At 35.2% G+C, this 26843-nt stretch overlaps 1 protein-coding gene across 7 annotated transcripts in view; it reads left to right on the top strand.

Annotated features, from left to right (window-relative positions):
- The window catches only part of XRCC4 (X-ray repair cross complementing 4), a 234087-nt gene that overhangs the window by 84654 nt on the left and 122590 nt on the right, over nucleotides 1–26843 (top strand). For all 7 annotated transcript variants that reach the window (XM_017675798.3, XM_036998460.2, XM_073234440.1 and 4 more), the window contains 3 exons: nucleotides 9491–9657; nucleotides 22519–22671; nucleotides 23671–23774. In XM_017675798.3, the coding sequence (XP_017531287.3) occupies nucleotides 9491–9657; nucleotides 22519–22671; nucleotides 23671–23774 (424 nt within the window). The remainder of the gene's footprint in view (nucleotides 1–9490; nucleotides 9658–22518; nucleotides 22672–23670; nucleotides 23775–26843) is intronic.

Here is a 26843-nt window from a genome sequence, read left to right as displayed (position 1 = left end):
GATTTGTGCACCCTCCTTGTGGCCAGGGAGCTTTCTGGTCCCATTGATGGAAGCTGGACTAGTGGATATAGTGGGCAGTAAGGTAAGACTGCTGGATCTCCTGAAGGCATGCCTAGGCATGGGAGGGGGTCATCAGACTGCCTCAGTGAACTCTGAGGTTGGTGTGTATGCCCATGCCCTGCTCCCATCCACACTAAGATGGGCAGAAGGAAAGCAAACTGGTGCTGGCTGACTCCTCCGATCCCTGAGTGCCTCCAGTGGTTTCCTTGCCAAGTGGCAGATGGAGTTGCTGTGCTGAGAGTGGGATTTCTGCTGTTACAGTGTCTCTGTCTTTCCTACTATTTTTTTTAAATGTTGTATTTCTGTCCCTTTTTGTAGAGAAAGTGTTCACTTTGGTTCCCATTCTTTTTCAGGATGAAATGCTCTGTGTGTAGCTGTAGATTCAGTGTGTAGGTAGGAGAAGTTGAATTCAGGCTCTCTACTCTGCTATCTTTCCAGAATCCCTCATTAGTTTCTAATAATGGTGGCCCCTTATATCAGTAGGTAGAGAATAGACCACAGAATAGTTGGTAAGGAAACACTGGTTATCTGTTTGGGGAAAGAATTAAAAAATGAAAATATCGGTGATTAGTTACTTTCTCTGATTTGCAAAGACCTTAAAAGGAAACTATTTATAGATTTGACTATATTAAAGTTTAAATGCTGTGTAAGTAGTATCGCAAAACCAGAAAAATATTTGTACCATTTATGGTCAAGTATTCATTCACTCAGGTAACAAACATTTTTGAATTCCTGCTGTGAACATGAGGCTTAGATTGTGGGTAAAGAAGGGAGACAACAAACATTTAAGTAATAAAAATGAATCAGATAATGAGAACTGCTATGAAGATTATAAAATATTGGTTCTCAATGTCTGCACTAATGGCATTTCTTTGTAGGACTGTTTGGAGGGTACCAGAATGGTTATACCATAGTTAGGGTAGTCAAGAAAGTATCTCTGGAGAGGTAGCATTGAACAGAGACTTGAATAAAGTAAAAGTAAAGTTCTATAGGTTGAAAGTCCAAAATAGTGTGTCTTCAGGGCTGCTTTCCTTTCTGGAAGCTCTATAGGAGAACCCATTGCCTTACCTTTTCCCAGCATCTGGAAACTACCTACATTTTTGGCCCATGGTCTCCTTCCATCTTCAAAGCCAGCAGTTTTGAAACTTTCTGTTCCTTTCTTTAAACTACATGTCCCACTGACTGTAGTTGGGAAAAGGAGGTTCTCCGATTTTAAGGATTTATGTGACTAGATTGGGCTCATCCAGATAATCAAGAATAATCTCCCCATCTCAAGGTCTATCACTTTAATACATCTGCAAAGTCCCTGTTTGTCATAGAAAGTAACATATTCAGAAGTTCCAGGAAGTAGGGTGTAGACATGTTTGGGGAAGCATCATTCTGCCTATTACAGATGGAGTAATTGGCCTAGAAAGCAAGTGGCTGGATATAGCAAAGTCAAGGGGAATGGTAAGAGATGAGATTGGAGAGATATTTAAAGAGAGAATTAGGATGTAATAAAATGAAACATATCAATACCATTCTAAAGAACTTTCTAGGGTGATAGATTCTATATCTATGCTGCCTAATAAAACAACTACTAGCTATATGTATGTGGCTCTTGAGCACTAAAATGTGTCTTGTGTTACTGAGGAGCTCTATTTTTAATTATAGTTAATTTAAATATAAATAGCCACATGTGGATAGTGACTACTACATTAGCATAGATACTAGATATATTTTTGGAGAAATTTGCTGTAACCAGATAAGAAAAAATGGACAGTAGCTGGAATCAGGGATATGGGATTAAGGAAGTTTTTGTTTTTTTAGGTTGGTAATATTGAAGCATGTTTATATTCATTATGTATTGTTGAGCAACAAGTTACTGCAAACTTAACGGCTTGATACTACACACATTTATTGTCTCATGATTTCCATGGGTTAAGAGTCTAGGTATGGTTTTGCTAGGACTCATGTGAAAACTGCAGTCAAGTTTTAAGCTAGAGCTGCAATTTTAAGGTAAAAGATCTGCTTTCACAGTCATGTGGATGCTAACAAAATTCAATTCCTTATGGCCTGTTGGACTGACAGCCTAAGTTTCTTACTGGCTATAAAGGTTAATTCGTGTCAACTTGGAAATGTGGCCGAACATTATTCTGCATATTTCTGTGAGGATGTTTTCTGTGAGGTATTAATATTTAAATCAGTGTATTTTGAGTAAAGCAAAATGCCCTCCAATAGAATGTGGGCCTCAGTCAATCAGTTGATGGAAATGACTAGGAAAAAAACCACTGACCTCTAAACAAGAGGGAAATCTGCCAACAGATGTCATTGGTTCTTCCTAGGCTCCAGCCTGCTGACCTACCCACCAAGGAGGTTTTGGACTTGCCACTTTCCATAATCATGTCAGCCAGTTCCTTAAAATGAATCTATTTATATACATATACATGTATATGTGTGTGTGTGTGTATATATACACACACACACACACATGTATATGTATGTATACATATACATATATATATATATATGTATGTATACACACACACACACACATCCTATTCGCTTTATGTCTTTAGAGAATCCTGACTAATACACTGGCTGTTGGTCAGAGGCCTCCCTCAGTTTTTAAGTGATTATTTGCTAGAGACCCTTGGTTCCCTGACACACATGGGCTCTTCAACGTGGCTGCTATTGTTGTAAAAGCCAGCAAGGAGAGAGTCTGTTAGTAAGATGGACATTAATCTTATATAATTTAATCACTGAAGTTTCATGTGTCACCTTTGCCATATTCTTTTGGTTAGAAGCAAGTCACAGGCCTGCCTACATTCAAGGGAAGGAGATTACACAGGCATGAGTACCAGGAGGTTGGGATAATCGGGTTAATCTTAGAGGAAATCTGAATACTCTTTAAGCAGTCATTTCTCTGTCTAACCTTCCAATGGCTTTTGTTAGAATAAATTCTTAACTTCCTATTGTGGCCTACAAAGTCCTACATGAACTAGTCACCTGTCTAGCTTTCCAATCTCATATGCTCTGTTCTTCTCAGTTTTTGCAAGGACTGCTCACTGTCTACTTATATTAAGGTTACTGTGGCTTCTAGTTAAAAATCACAATACTCATTTAATTTTCTTCATCAAATGTACAACTGAGATATTATTTGGTCATTATGCATCATCAAATCTCTCCACTAAAATATAAGTTGCAAGAGAGTAGACACATTGTTTTTCTGTTCACAACAGTGTCTCCAATGCCTAGTACACAGTACATACTCAAAAAAGTCTGATAATGATCGAATAAATGCATTCTGTTTCACCAGGTAAGAATGGCGGCACTAATGTGAGTAATATGTAGTCTCTATCACTTTACAGCTTTTAGCCTAGTAAAAGAAAGAAAGAAAAGTAAATACTGTAATGCTATGATAGATGTCCATACTTTCCCACTAGACAACCAGTACGAATAGTGAATGTCTACTGGGAAACACAGGGAGGGGTTGGTTCAGTTGTGAGGGGGATGGGCAGTGTATTCTGTTTGGGCATTTGAAGTCTGAGTATAGGATGTCCTGGTGGCACCACTCCAAAAAGGGGTTAAAAGTGTATGTACGTCTGAAGTTTAGAAAAGATACCATCCAGAAATAAACATTTGGCAGTTTATAGCTTATCTGTAATAATTGACACTGTGATTGTGGATTACCCTATCTCTGTAGAGAAAAATAAAAGTCAGTCAAGGGGGGCCATTCCAAGAAATTACCGTTTAGCATCTGAGTACAAGATAAAAAAAGATACTGCGCAGATATTATTAGATAAGCATTAGAAGAGTACACAAGGTAATGTTTCTTTATCAGCACCTAATACCAAAAATAAAGTAACAGTCAAATACTAGGCAACCCCTACCCTCTTACCTCCTTCCACCACCTGATCCAGTTACTATGTAAAAGAAACTTCCAGTTTATCTTAATCCATATATAGTATAATTTTTCATTGTTAATTATAATTCCTAATTAGGCTAAGCTAAATCTTCTAGATTTTACTGTATTTCCCATGGGCGAAAGACTCATCATCTCTATTTTAAGACAGTAATGGAGTGAACATTTATAGTTACTCAAAGTAAAAGTAACTTCTGAAATTCCCTTAACCACATAGGCTTTTAGATTTTTTGTTCAAGGATTCTCTGACTCCCACCAATGATTTTTGCAATTATAAAAACTAAAGAATTAAAAATAAGAATTCAGATGATACTTAATATATTAAAGCATACAGCATGGCCTAAAAATGCTAATAATTTGTAGCACTTTAAAGCTCAATATTATTTTTCATTTTGGATTATTGCATTTATTGTAAGAACCTACAGGGTCTGAAATACACAGAGCTTTACTTGATCTTGAGATGGTTAGGCTTTTTTTTTTTTTTTGATAAGTTATAAGAAATTTGGACAAGAAAATAGTTGGAAAGGTGAGATTAATAGTCTCACAATATAATTCTCTTATCTCTTTAGAAAGTCCTTACTGGTATTCTCTTCTCAGTTCTAGCTACCTTAGAAGATAAATGTAACCAGCTGCCAGCTGTGTTACTGCTTTAGGAGGTTTATTTGTAATGTTCTTCATTTAAATCTAAAATAAAACATTTCAGCAGGCCATTAAACCAAAGGTTGCATGATACGAAGATCTTATAAAAGTATAGCTGATTCAGAATACAGTTGATTAACATAACTGTTAATGTCTTTTTTATTATGTTATTTGATTTCCTCTATTACTAGAAATTTACAACTATTTATTACAACAACTGTATATGCAACTATGTATTTATCTACAATCGGCAAAATATTTTATATTATAAGCTAGAATGGGCAGTCTTTACTTTTTTAGTGTACACATATCTAGATATAGCCATACATTTTCCTGATTACAAATAAATTTAAAAACACATAAATGACAAAAAAATGAGTTTCTAGTTGACCATTATTTGCCTAGTGATAACATCAAAATATCTGTATTCCTCCTTTTCCATCTTGGTTCCCAGGACTGTAACAAAGATTGACTCTGCAAGGTAATTAGAACTGCTTTGATAATGTATCAAAACTCAAACCCTTTAGTTGATGTGTTTTAAGCAGAATATCAACTCTCAACTTGATAAACATCCTCTTCCAGAATATTGAGAATGGCCACAAACAATTCCCCAGGATTTGGTTAGTAGTTATCCATAGTGTTTATTTTGTATACTTTACTAATGTATTTTTATATTTAATATTTATAAGTAATATATATTTACTTATATATATTTTTTATCTGTTTGACCATTCCAAAGAACCTGATAACTGAGTACATAACTTTATCTCTACACATTCTTTAAAAAGCAAATCTGTTTAGGTTTTATTAAACCTATGTATGATTATAGTATCAAGTGCTACTATGCAATTTTTTTACCATGCCATACTAGTCAATAAAATAAAAATGTTCAATAAAATTAACTGCTTAAACTATTTCTTAATTTGCATTCAAAGCATCACTGTTTCAATTCTTTTCTTTACCTGCTCCATTATAATTACATCCCTTTTACATAATAAGGATCATTTCAATAGAAAAATTCAGGTCTTTATTGAGCACTGACTATATGTCTAGAGCTGTTCAAGATACTGTGGAGACTGTGAAAGAAATATAATATATGACCTCTGATCTCAAAGAGCTGGAAATTGAAAGGGCAACATTGCCTTTCTGAAAAAACAGAGAAAAGTATAAGAAAGATGAAATTGAGTGAAAAATTGTGAGACAAACTCTGAAGTATTAAGAATAGAGAGGTCAAAGTAGACTGATAGTTAAAGAGAACTTGACCTGGCTTTGAAGTATTGGAGAAAGGGCTCGGGATTTAATCTTGGTCTTGAGGAATTAACAAACAGATATCCAGAATAAACAAAGCCCTGGCTAAAGAAAATGGATGTGCTTTCTGAAACTGAAAAGTTTTAATGCAGAGCAGATAAACAATGATATTATTTTACTAGCTATGATATTATTTTACTATGACAACGACTAGTACAAACTACTATGATTATCAAAATTTAAGAAGTTATCATTCTCAATTTTTTACATAGACAAATAAACACATAGCTTAATATCTTAGGTTATAGACTGAATGCTTAGTATAGGTCTGTGTATACTTGATTCTCCATAGGATCTTGAGAACTGACTACAAAAAGAAACTCACTTTTGCCCATGCTTCTGAAGAGTCATGTTTTCAAATGTCTCTAATTTGTGGTTTCTGAATCTGGTATACCATTTGAAATGAAGTCTTGATTTTATATTGTAGATTATTTTGAAATTGCAGATCTAATGAATAATGAACAGTTGTGCTAATTGCCTTACATGTCTAACAGAAATCTAAAGTAGAAGATTTCAAAGTGGACCCAGCCATACTCTTGTGTGAATTTGCTGCTTTTAAAAACAATACTTTTCTAAATTGCTGCTATTTGTGTGAGGGGCAGTATAGGATAGGCTGGATATAGAGTTAGAGGATAGAAATATTTTAGACTTCTCAATTCATTTGGCCAGGTATCAGTCACTTACTTAAGTCCATTGTATGGAGGCATGTGCCCTCTTGTTTCTATAACGATGTGGACAACTTGGAACAGCAGCACAGAAAATGGAAGGGTGTTTCCTGCTTTGGCTTTGAGCCATGTGTACACAGCAGGATTGCCCGGCAGAGTCATTCTCTCATACATTCCAGAATTTTCCTAAAAAATAATCTGAATATTTCAAGTGATACTCTTTTCTTGGACTGAATGTCTGGATACTTCTCAGTTATTTTTATTGTTTGGAATAATAGATGTTCACACCTGTTAAGGGACCGGAAACTAGTGAGTATTATTAGAAAACAGAAGCTGAAAATAGTTGCCTACTCCTCAGACGAAATGACATTTTAAGTCTATTCTTTATTGAAAAGCCAAGAAAACTAAGAAATCTCTTGGAATTTTGAATATATATATTTGAATGAAATTTTGAAAGAAGTTGCTTGTTACTAGTGATTAAGAATTGGTCGCTTCCTTTGCCATCTAAGATAGAAGAGTAGGGGGCTTGTGTTTCTCTCTGTATTTTACTGATTACTTTATTCAAGATCAAAGTGTGGCATGAATTCATCAGGCTACAACATTTGGCATTGTTCAGACTTTCAAGCCATGAAAAACTCTTTCCTTTCTAAAAATGACCATCTTAGTCAAAGCTGCCTGACAATTGAGATAATGAGAAAATACAGAATCACTTTGTGAGTTTGTTTTCCTGATAATGCAATCTGTTGTCTAAAAAGAAAATAAGCCTAATTTTTCTTCTTCTTTGTGTCAACTCAAAAAGGTAATACTCTACAGGTGATCTATATCTTTTTGTGTGTTTATTTACATTAAGAGCTTCAAAAGGTAAATGCTCAAATTTACTTTTAATTTATATTCTTTACATAGATAAAAGTTTCTTACATGAACTTTATGCTTGTTAAATATATTCATATTTCATAATACAAGAAAATTGCAAACGCTTTTTGGCCATTTGATTCTAAGTTTAAGAGAAGTAAAAATAAATCAGATGTGACAGTTTGAAACAATTTCAACTGAATGAAATTTTCTTGGACTTTTATGAAGTCCTTTCTTTTTTCCTGGTTAAGATGGCTCAAATTGCTGAATTTAGGTTATGTAAATAAGCCTAATACAAGTGGGTGTACTCACTGAAATAAATATTAATTTTCCTTCCTAGGATTCTCTTTCTTGTTAAGAAACAGGAATATAAGGAAGTGGAATATAACAAATGATTAAACAGACATTATACCTACTTGGGTTTCAAAAATATATATACAATTTCATTGTGGCTAGAGTTGTACTATTGAATCCTCTAAAATGTTCCTATAATACTGAGAATATAAATATCCTTTGTTTTCCTTTATATTTTAAGAAAGTATAAATAAATGTTTCTCGATATCTAAGAAGTATCAGTATTTCAGCCTTTTGGCAGGTTGCTGTAATAATAAGTAAGACATCTACCTCAGTTTCTTTCTGAAAATTTAAAGTAAATCTTTAACATAATTCATCCAGAAAATTTTACTCTGTAGGGTTAAACATACAGATGATCCTAAACTATAGGGACTAACTGAAATGTCTTATAAAATGCCACTCAGATTGCCAACACTGGATTTTTACTTAAGTGACATTTAGTTTTATTTATAAATTGACTATTAGGGATTTGTCTCAGAATTATCAACCACTGTTAAATATTTCTCAATCAGTGTATAACATATTTATAGAAATACTCTTTTAAAGCAAGATATTTTAGAAATATTCCTATTAGACGAATGCCATAATATAAATTACTGACCTAGGAGGGTAAAAAAAAGAACAAAAACAAAAAGCTCTCAGATTTTATTCTTAATTTTACCACTTAATGCCATTAGAATCTCTCTTCAGAATCGTGTAGGTTATGAACCTAGTACTTCCTCTTACTAGTTGTTTAGTTATGATACCCTTTTATGTGAGGAAAAAGCATAACAGCATAGCATAGTAGGATCTTGACTTTATCCCTTTGATATATGGGATATAACTACTCTAAACCTCAGTTTACTGATCTATAGAATGGATATAATAACAGTTCTGTTTTGTTGATGACTAGATGAGTTTATATTTGTGCTATGCCTGAGTTTTTCTTCAACTGCAATACGTAGTAGCTACATAATTATTATTTTAAAAATCTTATATTTAGTCATAATAACTTTAATTTTAATAGTAAGATTATAGTTTATTATTATTAAATCACTGTTTTTCAGTATCTTTACGTACAGATGAAGAGAACCTGTGTTCTCATCAAATTCTATGACTATAATAAAACTGTATTATGCTATTTTATTTTAAAGTGCCCCTAATAGAGTATTTATTTTTATGTTCTACTTTTTAGTATAAGTACCAAAGCTTGAACTTGACATTACTATTTGTAATTTGTAGCAATAAATTATTATATTTTGATAAAGGAATAATTACTGTATGGTGCTCCCAGTTTCCTAAAACCCTACATTTCTCTTAACTATTACCAAAATTTGGCTTTCTTCAGAAGTAGATTATACCACTATTCCATTGTTACTAGATTAAAAAATCTTGGTGTATAATTCCTTTTTCTTATTCTGAGCCTAGTGACTTAAATTAGGTTGTAGCAAACAGGTGGTAGAATGCTTCTATGTTATTTATGTTGTTTTCTTTTCTGCTAGGAGGTGCGAGAGTGATTTACCAGTTATAAAAATTATTGATTTGTATGATAAACTTTAGTAGGGAAGTAGGAAGTTGCCCAGTTTTTTATACTGTATTCTTATCTGGTAAATGCTCTGTATTTGAGTCTTATGCTTTTATTCCCTCAAGGAAATTATGTATACTTATAACTGGGCCACCTTAATCTTGATATTCTCCCCAAACTAATAATGTTTTCCTTTCATCCTAGTTCAGACTTGGTTCCTTCAATCTAGAGGAAGTTGCAAACCCAGCTGAGGTCATTAGAGAACTTATTTGTGACTGCCTGGACATCATTGCAATAAACCAAGCCAAAAATGAGCACCTGCAGAAAGAAAATGAAAGGCTTCTGAGAGAATGGAATGATGTCCAAGGACGGTGTGTGCATAATGTGCTTGTATTATGAAAACACTAAGCTCTCTTTATATCATGTTAGCTTTTATAATACATATACAATAACATTTAAGATAAAATCTGTCATTAATTATACCTCTACTTAAGATGATTAAACCAACTTATTGGTCACCATTATACATTAACACTGTTAGGCCGTTAGTATTTGGTGGCACCACAAATGAATAAAAATAAGGAGTAATTAGGAAGTGAAAGTCAGAACCTTTTAATATTATTAAAAATTTAGGTAGTTGATATTTATAAGGATTAATTTAACCCAAATTACAGGATTAATAATGAATGAAAAAGAGACATTACTTATTGATTCTTTCTTTGGAATTGTTTCTTTATTTGGTATATTTATATGCATGGCAACTATTTCAGATGATGTGTATTTTGGCTTCTGACAGAGACTTATTTTTTCTAGTTGATTGAAAATTCATACTACTGGCATTGTAAAAAGATGAAGTAATTTTGACTACTGGATAAGACATTTGGAAGCCTTGATTTTCCTGATTTTACTTATATTTTAAATGACAAACAAGAAAACTACTTCTCTTCTCAATTATGCATTTTCTCAACTATATCATAATCTAAGCTGGCCCAGGGTGTAACCCGTGTAACTCTATTACACAGAAGATATTTGAAGGAAATAAAATGTATGTTGTGAACATTTATATCTCTATAGAGATATACATAATATACTATGAATGCATTTGTACATATATACAGTACAACATCTGAAAGAATTATGTAGAGTATATATAATAATTATAATAATTACATGCATAATATTAGGTGGATTTTTTATCTTTATTTCAAACCAGGAGCTCTAAAACATATGAACATTATTGAATTTAGGGACTTTTTAGGGTAATGACCAAATTTGTTCTACATGGACATTAGTTTTTATTTTATTTAATTTTATTTTGTTATCATTAATCTACAATTACATGAAGAACATTATGTTTACTAGGCTCTCCTCTACCCCAAGTCCCCCCAACAAACCCCATTACAGTCACTGTCCATCAGCATAGTAAGATGTTGTAGAATCACCACTTGTCCACATTATACATGCTAATCATAATACCCCCTTTCTTCTTCCCCACCCTTATCCCTCCCTACCCTCCCATTCTCCCCAGTCTCTTTCCCTTTGGTAACTGTTAGTCCATTCTTGGGTTCTGTGATTCTGCTGCTGTTTTGTTCCTTCAGTTTTCTTTTGTTCTTACACTCCACATATGAGTGAAATCATTTGGTACTTGTCTTTCTCCTCCTGGCTTATTTCACTGAGCATAATACCCTCTAGCTCCGTCCATGTTGTTGTGAATGGTAGGATATGTTTTTTTCTTATGGCTGCATAATATTCCATTGTGTATATGTACCACATCTTCTTTATCCATTCATCTACTGATGGACACTTAGGTTGCTTCCATTTTTTGGCTATTGTAAATAGTGCTGCGATGAACGTAAGGGGTGCATCTGTCTTTTTCAAACTGGAGTGCTGCATCCTTAGGGTAAATTCCTAGAAGTGGAATTCCTGGGTCAAATGGTAAGTCTATTTTGAGCATTTTGAGGAACCTCCATATTGCTTTCCATAATGGTTGAACTAATTTACATTCCCACCAGCAGTGTAGAAGGGTTCCCCTTTCTCCACAACCTCGCCAACATTTGTTCTTGTTTGTCTTTTGGATCTTAGCCATCCTTAATGGTGGGAAGTGATATCTCATTGTGGTTTTAATTTGCATTTCTCTGGTAACTAGCGATGTGGAGCATCTTTTCATGTATCTGTTGGCCATCTGAATTTCTTCGTTGGAGAACTGTCTGTTCAGTTCCTCTGCCCATTTTTTAATTGGATTATTTGCTTTTTGTTTGTTGAGGTGCATAAGCTCTTTATATATTTTGGATGTTAAGCCTTTATCAGAGCTGTCATTTACGAATATATTCTCCCATACTGTAGGGTACCTTTTTGTTCTATTGATGGTGTCCTTTGCTGTACAGAAAATTTTTGGCTTGATATAGTCCCACTTGTTCATTTTTGCTTTTGTTTTCCTTGCCCGGTGAAATATGTTCATGAAGAAGTCACTCATGTTTATGTCCAAGAGATTTTTGCCTATGTTTTTTTCTAAGAGTTTTATGGTTTCATGACTTACATTCAGGTCTTTGATCCATTTCTAATTTACTTTTGTGTATGGGGTTAGACAGTGATCCAGTTTCATTCTCCTACATGTAGCTGTCCAGTTTTGCCAGCACCATCTGTTGAGGAGACTGTCATTTCCCCATTGTATGTCCATGGCTCCTTTATCAAATATTAATTGGCCATATATGTTTGGGTTAATGTCTGGAGTCTCTAATCTGTTTCACTGGTCTGTGGCTCTGTTCTTGTGCCAGTACCAAATTGTCTTGATTACTATGGCTTTGTAGTAAAGCTTGAAGTTGAGGAGTGAGATCCCCGCCACTTTATTCTTCTTTCTCAGGATTGCTTTGGCTATTCAGGGTCTTAGGGGTTTCCATATGAATTTTTGAACTATTTGTTCCAGTTCGTTGAAGAATGCTGTTGGTAATTCGATAGGGATTGCATCAAATCTGTATATTGCTTTGGGCAGTATGGCCATTTTGATGATACTAATTCTTCCTAGCCAAGAGCATAGGATGATTTTCCATTTGTTAGTGTCCTCTTTAATTTCTCGTAAGAGTGTCTCATAGTTTTCAGGGTATAGGTCTTTCACTTCCTTGGTTAGGTTTATTCCTAGATATTTTATTCTTCTTGATGCAATTGTGAATGGAATTGTTTTCCTGATTTCTCTTTCTATTGGCTCATTGTTAGTGTATAGGAAAGCCACAGATTTCTGTGTGTTAATTTTGTATCCTGCAACTTTGCTGTATTCCGATATCAGTTCTAGTAGTTTTGGAGTGGAGTCTTTAGGGTTTTTTATGTACAATATCATGTCATCTGGAAATACTGACAGTTTAACTTCTTATTTACCAATCTGGATTCCTTGTATTTCTTTGTTTTGTCTAATTGCTGTGGCTAGGACCTCCAGTGCTATGTTAAATAACAGTGGCGAGAGTGGGCATCGCTGTCTTGTTCCCTATCTCAGAGGAAAAGCTTTCAGTTTCTCGCTGTTCAGCATGATGTTGGCTCTGGGTTTATCGTATATGGCCTTTATTATGTTGAGGTACTTGCCCACTATACCCATTTTGCTGAGAGTTTTTATCATGAATGGATGTTGAATTTTGTTGAATACTTTTTCAGCATCTATGGAGATGATCATGTGGTTTTTGTCTTTCTTTTTGTTAATGTGGTGGATGATGTTGATGGATTTTTGAATGTTGTTCCATCCTTGCATCCCTGGAATGAATCCCACTTGGTCGTGGTGTATGATCCTTTTGAAATATTTTTGAATTCGATTTGCTAATATTTTATTGAGTATTTTTGCATCTATGTTCATCAGGGATATTGGTCTGTAATTTTCTTTTTTGGTGGGGTCTTTGCCTGGTTTTGGTATTAGGGTGATGTTGGCTTCATAGAATGAGTTTGGGAGTATTCCCTCCTCTTCTATTTTTTGGAAACCTTTAAGGAGAATGGATATTATATCTTCTCTGTATGTCTGATAAAATTCCAAGGGAAATCCATCTGGCCTGGGTGTTTTTTTCTTGGGTAGTTTTTTGATTATGGCTTCAATTTTTTTGCTGGTAATTGGTTTGTTTAGATTTTGTGTTTCTTCCTTGGTCAGTTTTGGAAGGTTGTATTTTTCTAGGAAGTTGTCCATTTCTTCTAGGTTTTCCAGCTTTTTAGCATATAGGTTTTCATAGTAGTCTCTAATAATTCTTTGTATTTCTGTTGGGTCCGTCGTGATGTTTCCTCTCTCATTTCTGATTCTGTTCATGTGTGTTGATTCTCTTTTTCTCTTAATAAGTCTGGCTAGAGGCTTATCTATTTTGTTTATTTTCTCAAAGAACCAGCTCTTGGTTTCATTGATTTTTTCTATTGTTTTATTCTTCTCAATTTTGTTTATTTCTTCTCTGATCTTTATTATTACCCTCCTTCTGCTGACTTTAGGCCTCATTTGTTCTTCTTTTACCAGTTTTGATAATTGTGACATTAGACTATTCATTTGGGTTTGTTCTTCCTTCTTTAAATATGCCTGGATCGCTATATACTTTCCTCTTAAGACTGCTTTTGCTGCATCCCACAGAAGTTGGGGCTTTGTGTTGTTGTTGTCATTTATTTCCATATATTGCTGGATCTCCATTTTAATTTCGTCGTTGATCCATTGACTATTTAGAAGCGTGTTGTTAAGCCTCCATGTGTTTGTGTGCCTTTTTGCTTTCTTGGTAGAATTTATTTCTAGTTTTATACCTTTGTGGTCTGAAAAGTTGGTTGGTAGAATTTCAATCTTTTTGAATTTACTGAGGCTCTTTTTGTGGCCTACTATGTGGTCTATTCTGGAGAATGTTCCATGTGCACTTGAGAAGAATGTGTATCCTGTTGCTTTTGGGTGTAGAGTTCTATAGATGTCTATTAGGTCCATCTGTTCTAGTGTGTTGTTCAGTGCCTCTGTGTCCTTACTTATTTTCTGTCTGGTGGATCTGTCCTTTGGAGTGAATGGTGTGTTGAAGTCTCCTAAAATGAATTCAATGCAGTCTATATCCTCCTTTAGTTCTGTTAGTATTTGTTTGACATATGCTGGTGCTCCTGTGTTGGGTGCATATATATTTATAATGGTTATATCCTGTTGTTGGACTGAGCCCTTTGTCATTCTGTAATGCCCTTCTTCATCTCTTGTTACTTTCTTTGTTTTGAAGTCTAATTTGTCTGATACTAGTACTACAACACCTGCTTTTTTCTCCCTATTGTTTGCATGAAGTATCTTTTTCCATACCTTCACTTTTCGTCTGTGCATGTCTTTGGGTTTGAGGTGAGTCTCTTGTAAGCAGCATATAGATGGGTCTTGTTTTTTTAGCCATTCAGTGACTCTACATCTTTTGATCGGTGCGTTCAGTCCATTTACATTTAGGGTGATTATCAATAGGTATGTACTTATTGCCATTTCAGGCTTTAGATTCGTGGTTACCAAAGATTCCAGATTACTTTCCTTACTATCTAAGAGTCTAACTTAACTCACTCAGTATGCTGTTACAAACACAATCTAAAGGTTCTTTTCTATTTCTCCTTTTTCTTCCTCCTTCATTCTTTATATATTAGGTATCAAATTCTGTACTTTTTGTCTATCCCTTGATTGACTTTGGGGATAGTCAATTTAATTTTGCATTTGCCTCGCAATCAGCTGCTCCACCCTCCCTACCGTGATATTACTACCTCTGGTGACAGCTGTCCAACCCTAGGGACACTTCCATCTATAGCAGTCCCTCCAAAATAAAGTGCAGAGATGGTTTGTGGGAGTTAAACTCTCTCAGCTTTTGCTTATCTGGAAATTGTTTAATTCCTCCTTCAAATTTAAATGATAATCTTGCTGGATAAAGTAATCTTGGTTCCAGGCCCTTCTGCTTCATGGCATTTAATACATCATGCCACTCCCTTTTGGCCTGAAAGGTTTCTGCTAAGAAGTCTGATGTTAGTCTGATGGGCTATCCTTTGTATGTGATCGTATTTCTGTCTCTGGCTGCTTTTAACAGTCTGTCCTTATCCTTTATCTTTCCCATTTTAATTACTATGTGTCTTGCTGTTGTCTTCCTTGGGTCCCTTGTGTTGGGGGATCTGTGGATCTCCATGGCCTGACAAACTATGTCCTTCCCCAGATTGGGGAAGTTTTCAGCAACTACCTCCTCAGAGACACTTTCTATCCCTTTCTGTCTCTCTTCTTCTTCTGGTATCCCTATAATGCGAATATTGTTCCACTTGGATTGGTCACACAGTTCTCTCAATATTCTTTCATTGTTAGAGATCCTTTTTTCTCTCTGTGCCTCAGCTTCTTTGTATTCGTCTTCTCTAGTTTGTATTTCATTTATTTTCTCCTCCACCGTATCCAACCTGCTTTTAATACCCTCCATCATGTTCTTTAACGATTGGATCTCTGATCTGAATTCATTCCTGAGTTCTTGGATGTCTTTCTGTACCTCCATTAGGATGTTGATGATTTTTATTTTGAACTCCCTTTCACGAAGAGTCATGAGGTCCATATCATTTAAATCTCTCTCGGGAGTTGTATTAACAATTTTACTCTGAACAAGGTTCCTTTGGCGTTTCATATTTGTAAATGGTGCCCTCTAATGTCCAGAAGCTCTATTCTGGAGCTGCTGAGCCCCTGAAGCAATGTCTGGAGTCACAGGGGAGCGGTACTGGTGCCTGGGGGTAGGAAAGAGCTGTTCCCCGCCTCCTGGCTGCTCTGCCTGTCTCCACTGCCTGAGCCAGTGGGCCAGTCACACAGGTATACGTTTTTGTCCCAGAGCAGCCAGATATGGATCCCTGCTTTCCACAAGCAGCCGGAATCCCAGTCTCCCCAGGAACTCTGCCTGTATTAACTTTCCAACCCAGTAGTCATGCTAGTCTCATGAAAGCACCATGAAATGTAGGTTTGTGCTCCCAGAGCAGCTCTCCGGAGCTAGGTATTCAGCAGTCCCAAGCCTTCCACTCCCTCCCTGCTCCGTTTGTCTTCCTCCCGCTGGTGAGCTGGGGTGGGGGAGGGGCTCAGGTCCCTCGGAGACCCAGCTCTGGTACTTTACCCCCTTTGTTGAGATCTACTCTTTTCTCCAGGTGTGTGCTGTCTGATGCCTTCCTCTTTCCTGTTGCTCTCTCAGGATCAGTTGTGCCAATTAAGTTTTCTATGTATCCAGTTTTAGGAGGAAGCCTCTGTGTCTCCTCTTATGCCGCCATCTTTAATCCCATACATCGACATTAGTTTTTATGTGTTCGAATTAATGAAAAATGAGAATGGCTTTATCACTATCAATGTGCATGTGAAAATGAGGTTGAGTAGAAGAAATTATGTTTCTATACATTCAATTACATTTATTAATTAATGCAAGACATGTAAACTTAACATCTAACACCTAAAACTTAGCTATAGTTAGCTCTCAGTTGTTATATTACGAAAGCATTTATCTTTTTCTCTTTTAACTTGGAATTAATTTTTATCTCCAATTATATAAAAATAAATAAAATCAAAACTGTTTAAATATTAGGAAGCCATACTGAAAAATAAGTGAATTTTTTTCTTTAACTTTCACTTTAAAATTCTTATTTGTTTGAATCAATATCAAGTAGCTGTTTAAGAAATTTCTAGCATGTTTTTTGGGCCTATATCTGTAGTTTGTGTGTGTTTTTTTATTTTATATATGAAATAAATAAAAGGAGATAATCTATGGTTGTGATAGGCCATTGTATTGAAAACTCAAAATACTCACAGGATTATAGGAAATTTGATTCACAGATTGCTTAGAAAAATGCATACTGGATACTTAGTACTTGAACAAATTGCTTTAAGATGTCTGCCAGAGGATGAAAGAGGTAATATCTCATCAGTATTCAACAGCACTGCCCTAGAATGGAAAGCAGCAGGGAACAAAGATGAGACTGTGGAGATGAATGCATCCTGTGCTGTAAGACAGCATGTGAGGGGTGCATATACTATGCCACCCACAGATGCTTGACTTGCTATTTCTGAACTATCCAGGAAGGGCTTATGTGTTATTGTGGCAAAAGGTTTTCTGTTTGAATAAAAGCACAGCCATGTATCTTATCATCAGTCTTATTATGGTGATAAGCTTATGCTCCAGCTATTGTTATTATGGTAAATACTGGATTAGATTATCTTCTTTAGGATCTGAAGATGTTTGCTATTGGGGTGGCCCTTCAGAGGAAACAGAATCCACTCCAAAGAATTCTAGGCTCTTGATTGTATTCTAGGTGTTAGATTAGTAGCTTTATCTATTTCCCAAATTGGATTTTCTTTCCTTTCAAAGAAGACAGTGGTCATTTTGAGGAACTGTAAGTGCAACATGGTCATGGCCAATCCATCACTGGAAAATGAGCAAAGGATTTACACTGCAGCTTCCAGAGGCAGTAGAATAGTACTGATTAAGAGTATTTAGAGAGATTAGAAATAGGACATGAGCACACCGAGGTAGGTAACTGAGGACATAGAAGTAGAGAATCATTAGAGTGGGTGCTGTCATGTTAGGCCTGGCCACAGTTCAGTTTTCTGAACATGACACTCATATCAGTGTCCATCCATGATCTGTCAGAAATGACATAAAACTAAATGTGATTTATTCCCAGAGGAATTAACCTTTAAACAAAAGGGTGTTAACAAGAAGCCTACATGTCAAAACATGTACCAGGGAGTCACTCTGGCTGAGATGGGAAAGGAGATTAAGAGAGAGCCGGCTATGTGCAGAGTTTTAAACCAGCCAATAAAATTAAGACAAATGTAAAGAAAGCGTAATATAGACAACTTGTTTAGGGGCAGACCAGGGCAGAATGTAAACCCTGTGGTACTCAGCCAATGAGGAACCAAGGGAGGGATTCGCCTGCTAAGGAACAAATTGCTTGTTGTAATGACCCTAAGTGTGCCTACTCACCAGACACCTGATCTCGCAAGACTACAATTAAAGCCTTGCTCCCCTGTTCTCTTTGTCTCCATGTCCATTTATTGACTTTGGACCAGTGAGCTTGTTTCTCACATGATCCAATCATTTCTTCCCTATCATTGTTCCAGATTGTGTAGACGTTGGAGAATGGTAGGGAAAGAGGCAGAAAAATAGCTGTTGAGAATTCCCTTAGAAGCTGGTAGATAGGTCTGAAATATATTTAATAAATAGTAGGATATTATATGAGCAAAAAGTAATCATTTACACATGTGCTTATACCATGGAAAATGTTTATAGTATGTTAGGGGGTAGAAATGTGAATTACCAAAAATATGAATAGTATGTATGCTGTTGTTTGCAAAATATCTTAAGATAAGGAAGATCTAGAAGGAGAAAATTAAATGTTAAAAGGGATTGTGGATTAAATATTCCTTTACTTTGGGGGATATTTTAGAATATATTTTTGTATTTACGTATCATTATAATCAGAGACAACTCTAAAGCTATTTGCATTTGGGATGACAGGAAAATAAACGAGGTTTGAATATGGAATGAGGAATCACCATATAAGTAAAAAGAATGAGCTTTAATTTATAGACTTTTAAGAGACATATTTGCTGTTATTTTTTATTTACTGTTTAATAATTGTGTTTTAGGTTCACTTTGAACAAGTGACTATTGCATTAATTTAATTTAGTATGTTTTAGATAAAAGGGAAACATTAGAAATATTGTATGTGTTTCCTTAGGTTATTAACTGTATTTTATTTCACTGGTTTCTCCTATTTAATTTCAAATAACAGCTCTCAAATTCCATGTGACTGAATAGGTCCTTTGTTTGCACTCAGACATCCAGCTTTATTCTGAGTTATAATTATTGAAACTATAACTGAAGGTGGTTTTCAGCAGATTGAATGGATTGACACTTACGGAATCATTAGAATAGAAGAGACCTTGAAAGCTCTTCTACTTCACCTCTCTGTCTTCAAGCTAGGATCACATTATATCCAGATGAATTCAGACCAATTTTTGAAGACCTCAAGAGATATTGTCAACTCCCTTTGGTAGCCCATTACAGTGTTTAAGAACAGTCAGAAAATTTTTCCTTCCATCTTTTGGTAATCTGAGTCCTTCACAGTATAGTTGAAGGCCATTTCCCCTTGTTCTGTCATCGAAAGGATAAAGAACAGCTGTTTACCATCTTCTTCAGTACTTAAAAGCTTAATAAATCTCTTTACCACTGCCTTCTTTTCCAGTTCTTTTTAGCATTTTTTTGTCCTCTAAACTCTATTCAGATTTTCTTTTGCTGTACAACCCTGACCTGGATATAAATTTGGCCAGAGCTGATTGTAAATATAAGGATCACTGTGCTGTTCTAAGTACCACATGTTCACATTTATGTGGCTATTGTTTTATTTTGGTTTATTACTTAATCTATTATTTTATTTTGGATGTTATTTCTGGGTGAGATTGCCTTGTTTCTGCTTTTATTTTTGTTGTTGTTTTTGACATGTTATTCTTAGCTTCATTGTTTTCCCACTCAGAAATACTTTATTTTGAATATTCAGTATTTTCTATGTTTAGTTTTTATCCTTCTTATAAAAAAATATCATTATCCTTTCATCGAAATTCTTAAATATTTCAGTTCTAGGTTACTAATGAAACTTAACATTATTGTTCTGTTGTCGAGGCCTTTGCTGTTTGGTGTTATGTAGGTTTCATCTGGTTTGAGCTTGGCCTTGGATGTGCTCCTTGCACTGGTTGTGATGCAGTTGTATGTGAGTTCTCCCTTAGTATCGCGAGAGTGAATCCCAGTCTCTCCTCCACAAAATGGCTGACCCACTAAACCTGTCCAGGGCTTGACGAGGAGGGATGGCAGGAGGCAAGTAATGTGAAAGGTGTAGTAACATCATGGTGCTGTAAAGGGAGGATTGACATTAAAAATGAGGTATGGAGAATGGTATCCACCTCTCTGTTCCTGAATATTGAATAAAAAGGATAATGTTCTTCAAATTAATAATTGTAAATTTATGTCCCGAAACCATTGGCATACTACTCTGTCCCAGCCAATTCCCTACCCCTCAGCTTAGTCCTAGACTGAGTGTTATCCAGCTTGATGATCAGAACTTTGGTTGCAACAAAATCCTAAGGCTTTGCTCAAGCCAACCAAGCAAGTTTGGTTGCCATTCATCCTGTTGAGTTTGCTCTCCTATCACAGAAATGTTACCTGTGACTGTGTAGCTGTGACACTTGTTATTTAGATTAACAATATTCTTTAGACAAATTAATATATTTCATTTTGATACCTATTTTCATTTTTAATTTAATATATTATACCAAATGTTTATTTTAACAAATGTTTGGAAATTTGCTTGATACTTGGTAAATGCATACTCTTTCAATCAAGAATTATTGAAGTGATTTATATGGAAATTAAGTATGCATTTAAATCAGATAAATTACTAAGTAGTTTCTATTCCTAAAATTTTATACAATATAAATGAAATTTTTAAATATTTTTATAATTTTTATTTCACATACATTTAAAGTGTTTTATTATTATATACTCAGGTGTTTTAGTGTTATGTGTGCTCTTTATGGCATGTATTTTCATCTTTAAAAATTTATATTAGTGTGTTACATTAGAAAATACTACAAGGAAATGAGAATATAAGATTTACATAACACTTTGCTTTCTGAAACATAAATGAAGAAAAATATAAATTCCTGCTTAAAATAAGCCATCAATATTGGCAGCACCTCTTCCACATTGGCTCTATTTTCCCCCCACACCTTTTGGAGTACTTCTTTCTTGGAAAGCATTGCTTGATGAAAGGACTACTGTTATACTGTAAATATTAGTATTTGCCACACTTTTTTTTAGAAGCTGAAGAGTATGAAAAATGTTACTCTTACCAGTGGTGTGATTAGCTGTTAAACAAGTGAAAATACAATATTTAGGATTGCTAGCTCTCCCTTTCCTCATAAGATATCCATATTAACTCACTCACTTTATCATTTACCTAATAAATAGCTCCTCAACCTCTGTGTAGTGCCAGACACTATTCTAGGCAGTGAAGCCTATGAAACACATGCTGTCGGCCCTTCTGGAGTTCATAGCTTGGCAGTGACTGTGCTGTGAGTGCTGTAATTGTTCCCAGAAAATAAATATTACCATATATTCCTTTTCATCCCGTAAGAGGACCTAATTCTTTGCATTCCTTGATGGGCAAGTTATTGAAATGATAAGGGCATATATAAGAAAGATAAAATTTTGACAGTTTTTTCTAATCATGTCTCTGAAAAATATACATTTATATGTTATAAATATATAAAATATATATTCAGAATATATATATAATGAAAATACTAGGCTAACTGTATAAAACAACAGAAGTAAAATAGTACAGTAAAGAGAAAAGAAGGCAGAGCTAGACTGCATTTAAAAGAATATTTTATGTAAAATAATTTACATTTGAGTCTTTAAAATAGAGGTTTATTCATGGTGTGTGAGTGTGTGGTGCACATACCAGGTATATGCAGCCTCTGCTAGTATATGTTTTTGACTATATATCTGGGGGATTAAAATCAGTACAGTTTCTTGTTAGCTCACTTGACCATTGTAGGAAGAATTATAAATGGAGGAGAATTTTATGTTTTATCTTATGTATCTAAAATTGAAAATACTTACTGGATCACGTTTGCTGTTTCGTTAACCTCTCCTTGGAAATTACAAGTGGATCCTTTCATTATATGTGTGTGTGTGTGTGTGTGTGTGTGTGTGTGTGTGTGTGTGTGTGTGTGCTGGGGGTACTGGGTTATAAGACACAACTCGGCAAATCATGTTCATGTCATGGAGCAGTTTATAATGTACTTCGGAAAACAAATAAATCAATCACAAAACAAGATCACAGTTCCTAATATAGTAATATTTTAAAAGTTCAGGAGACATAGGCTGTAGTTACTCATGTTTAAAATATCTCTTGTAAAACTATTCTTTTGGAAATAAGCTATAGATGTGAATAAATTATTGCATTTAGGCATTTAGATGTTTTAAAAGCTTTTTTGGTATCACTTTTCAATTTTGATTCGTATCTCAGAACATAAATTACTAAAGTTAATAAATGACAAGTTCCAATTATATGTATAATGGTTTATATAAAAAATGAAATTAATGGAAACATGTAAAAATGTATTTTCCTTGAAAAGTTTCATGATGCCATCTTTAGTACTAGATTGAATAATGTTAGTGCTAATAAAAACTGCGTGATTTAGTTATGTGTTTATTTACATTTAGGTTTGAAAAATGTGTGAGTGCTAAGGAAGCTGTGGAAAGTGATCTTTATAATCGGTTTATTCTGGTGCTGAATGAGAAGAAAGCAAAGATCAGAAGCTTAAATAAATTGTTAAATGAAGTTCAAGAACGAGAAAAAAACATCGAGCAAGAAAGGTATTTTGGCCTTTCTGTTTGGGATGGCAGATGCATAAATTTAAATGGAATTTTTTCCCCAATTTAAGGAAAGTTAGGTGCCAACTTGTTTCTAATAAGAGATCATTTGATAGTTTGCGGTAGATGCTCTGACAGCTGGTTGCATTGGGCTGGAGAATTCTTAACATGATTTTCTCCATGTCTGCCTAATTGCCACACCTACACTTAAATCATAAAACAGGCATGAAGTCTGTCTGAATATTATTTGTTTAATTCTTAGACATCACTAAGAAACATATTAATTAAAGACTTTCATCATTTGCAAAACTACAGAATTGGACACACATTTGTAATCTTGGTATCTAAGCAATGGTTAATTTTAGAATCAAGTGGCTTTAATAGTGGATGTATATTTTATTTTTAAGAGTCATAGGTGACTTATGGCTGGTATGGCTTGGACAATTATAATTATTTTAGATATTAGCAGATATAAGTTTGGGTCTGTTACTCTGAATCTGAGAGGAAGCATAGGTTTACTAAGGGCATAGTGTAGAGAATATATATAATATCTTATATCAGATGGTCCTAATTCAAGTGCTGGTTTGGCACCAGTATCTATTAGTACATAAATTTGGACAAGTCCTTTAAATTCTCTGTGCCTTACTTGCATATCTTCATAATAATAAAGATATTCATCTCAAGATTTGGGGGAAATCAAGTGGAAGGTAGAAATTGCTTTGCAATCAGCAGAATATTGAATAACCCACAGAGTATCATTTGGAAGAATAGTATTTTGATTAATGAATAATAAACGATAAGCTACTTATTCAAGAATTATAGTGAGCACTAAACCACATAACCTTTAAAGTGCTTTCATCTTAATCATAAATATTTCAACATATGTTTGTTTAATTATAATGTTTTCCCAGGAATATTTTTCTATAATTACTTAACTGGTGAATTTGATACATAGCTAGGGGTAAACCAGTAATTTCTGATTCAACTTTATTTTATGTCTAGGGAAACAACATGTTCTGAAATGTCTGCTGACAGAGATGCAATCTACAATGAAAGTACAGATGAGGAAAGTGGAAACGTGCCTGCTCCCTCTGCGTTAGCTCCAGGTAAGAGAGATACGTATATTTCCTTTCCCGAATAGCTCACTTGGGCTTATTACTTTAATGATAATAAATCATGATGTTATGAAAATTTTTTTTCTACAAAAATTCTTTAGGGTTTTTAGTCTTCAACATGAAATACTTCATGTGAAAAATTAATATTTATTATAAAATGCAGCAACTCATTATCAGCAACAAAACAAGCAAGCATGCACACACATATACACACACCACAGAATAGTATTCCTTGTTAAACAAGGTTGAATAAGGAATAAGCAAGATATGTCTTCATGTTAAATATCTCCAGCTCAAAGCTAGCCACTTTTAACATTTGATATTTTTCTCTCTCTAGAGCAATGAGTCGGGTAGTGGAACAGGGTGATCTAGAATGCTTTAGATTATCCTGAGGTTGCAGCCTCCTCTCACTATTTAGAAAAGGGATTGTTTTTAGGTGAAATGGGTTAAAGGAGAAAGAGAAAGGGAAATAGCAGTTTAATTTAAAGTACCTGAGCTTTACTCAATTCCTCAGATCAGTACCGAGCAGATTTTTAAAGTCCCTAGATTATTTTTCTAGAGTTTTATAGATTTCCTTGAGAAAGGAGACCTTGAGCTCATCTATATTTAGATGGCTCTGACATATGCCCAATATTCTCTAAATGTTTGATTCACATATTTAACAAATATTTTTTGAGTGCCTATTTATACAAAGTATTTTTCTATGCAGTAGGGAACAAAACAGAAAAATTTCTGCTGTGATGGAGTCTAAATTCTAGTCAGAGAAACACACAATAACAAGATGAATAAATTAAATACTATGCTAAGTAGTGTTAAGTGCTAAAAAGAAAATAAACCAGGGAAGGGTGATAGGAAATGTGAGGGTGGGAATAGGATCAGGGTTGTGATTTTGGCAGGGTATCAGAATAGGCCTCGGTGAGAGGGTGTTTTAAGTCTATCTGTGGGGAGAGCATGCCAGTCAGAAAAAAGCAGTTAAGTATCAGGCTTTCCTGATATGTTCAAGCAATAGCACAGAAGGCAGTATGGATAAAGTGGAAGAATGAAGATTGGGAGGACTAGGAGATGAGGTCCTAGAGAGGCTGGATCATATTTGGAGCTTTATAAGCTACTGTAAAGGATTTCAAGTTTTACTTTGAGTTACACTGGGAACTGTTGAAGGGTTTCAAACTGTTAAGTGTCATGATCTGACTTACGTTTTTACAAGATTAATCTGGCCTCTGTATTGAGAACAGAGCATAGGATGATAAACACAGAAGATAGAACAGTGGAAAGCTAGTTCAACAACAAGTGAAGGAGAATGGCTTAGACCAGAGTTAGCAGTGAAGGTGATAAACAGCAGGCAGATTTTAGATATGTGTAGAGACGGCAGGACTTGCTGAAGAGATGGGTATGTCATGAAGGAAAGACAGACCCTGATGATGGTAAGTTTTTGGACTGAACTACTGAAGGCATGCAGTTGACTTACTGAATTGGGGATGGATGCAAGAGAAAGGTTGGGTACTCAGTTTTAGGATCGTTAATTCTAAGATTGAATAGGGAATCGAATATACAAATTTTGATTTGGGAGAGGGCTCCCTGCTGAAGATGTAAGTAAAGGTAGTATTTACAGTTGGCTGAGATATCAAGGGAGTTAAAGACAGGAAAGGGTGATGGTCCAAGGTCTGCCTTGTGCATCTGAATGTGTAGAGGTCAGGAAGATGAGGAGACCAGCCAAGAATGCTGAGAAGGAGCAGCCAGGGTATAGCACGCAAACACTGCAAGTGTGGTATCCTGGAGGCCAAGTCAAGGAAGTATTTCAAGGAGACAGTGATCAGCTCAGTCAAATGCTACAAACTGGGCAAGGAAGATAGGGGTGAGGAATGCTTAATGTCAGCAACACAATTGTTATTGGGGTCTTAATAAAACACAGTGGAATGGCAGGGAATAGGAAAGAAGAGGAGGTTCAGAGGGAATAAGAGGAGGAAATTGGAAAAGAAACAAGCCTAAGCGACACTTTTAACAAGTTTCTTGCCAAATTAAGGAAAGACCTAAGGTACCAACTAGAGGAGGAATTGGGAGCAAGAGTGTTTTCCTTGGGTGAGAGAAATAATATATTTGCATATTGACGGGGGTAAATAAAGTTGGAGGGAAAATAATGTCCAGGTAGTAGACGGAGGTAAGAATTGCTGAAATACTTTCTCTAAGAAAATTAGAGAAGATGGGATCAAATGGACAAGAGGCAGGATTCATTTAGCTAGGAGCACAGGCACTTCCATCATGACAGGAAAGAAGGTAGAATAAATGGACAAAGACATGGGAGGGTATCTAATTGCAGTCATGCAATCTTACTGATGTTGATTAAATTGGTTTGTTGATTAATCTGATTTTCGATTCGAATTGGACCACATAGTCATACTTTCACTTTTGCATGTCAGAGTTAAGCCATTTTTCATTTGGAAGCTATGCTTGTTTTACACTAGTGACCTATTTAAAGTGAAACCATGCTTTTAATAATCAAATGTGCACAAAGAAAGAAAATCTGTACTTTATAATTTAAATGTTCAGAATTTTTATTACATAAAACAGGCTTTAATTCCTCCAAGTGGTAAAGATACCTCAAGACAAATGCTGGGCATAGAAGCCACAGGGCATAAATCTGCAAAGAAGTAAAAAGCTAACCTTTTCAAACAATATGGCTTCTCTCTCACTTACCAACTTTACATTTCCCTGTACGGCCCTGGAAAATGACTGGTTAGCCAGAGACGGGTAAGATTCCTCAAGGGAGGAACAACCTAAGACAGGCACAGTCACAGGGGGGCCATTAGGTGAGAAATTGGGGATCAACAGAGGTGAGGCTTAGAACCTCACCCCCCACCCCATTTTGAGAGAAATCTTCTGCATCCATGGATGTTTTGTTGCCCTTGTCTAGCTTGGATTAACACATAGTCTACAGGCACACCCCTGATCATCTACAATTGCTCTCTTAGAACACTAAACTATGTTTTCTACCTTTATCTTGCATCTACCTACCACTTCAGCATTTTATTAAAAAAAATAATAATAATAATAAAGGGAGAAACA

Source organism: Manis javanica, chromosome 1, assembly GCF_040802235.1.
Source record: "Manis javanica isolate MJ-LG chromosome 1, MJ_LKY, whole genome shotgun sequence".
In the NCBI taxonomy this organism is placed as follows: domain Eukaryota; kingdom Metazoa; phylum Chordata; class Mammalia; order Pholidota; family Manidae; genus Manis; species Manis javanica.
The sequence above is the reverse complement of the archived record's forward strand: the minus strand, read 5'-3'. Positions and strand labels throughout refer to the sequence as shown.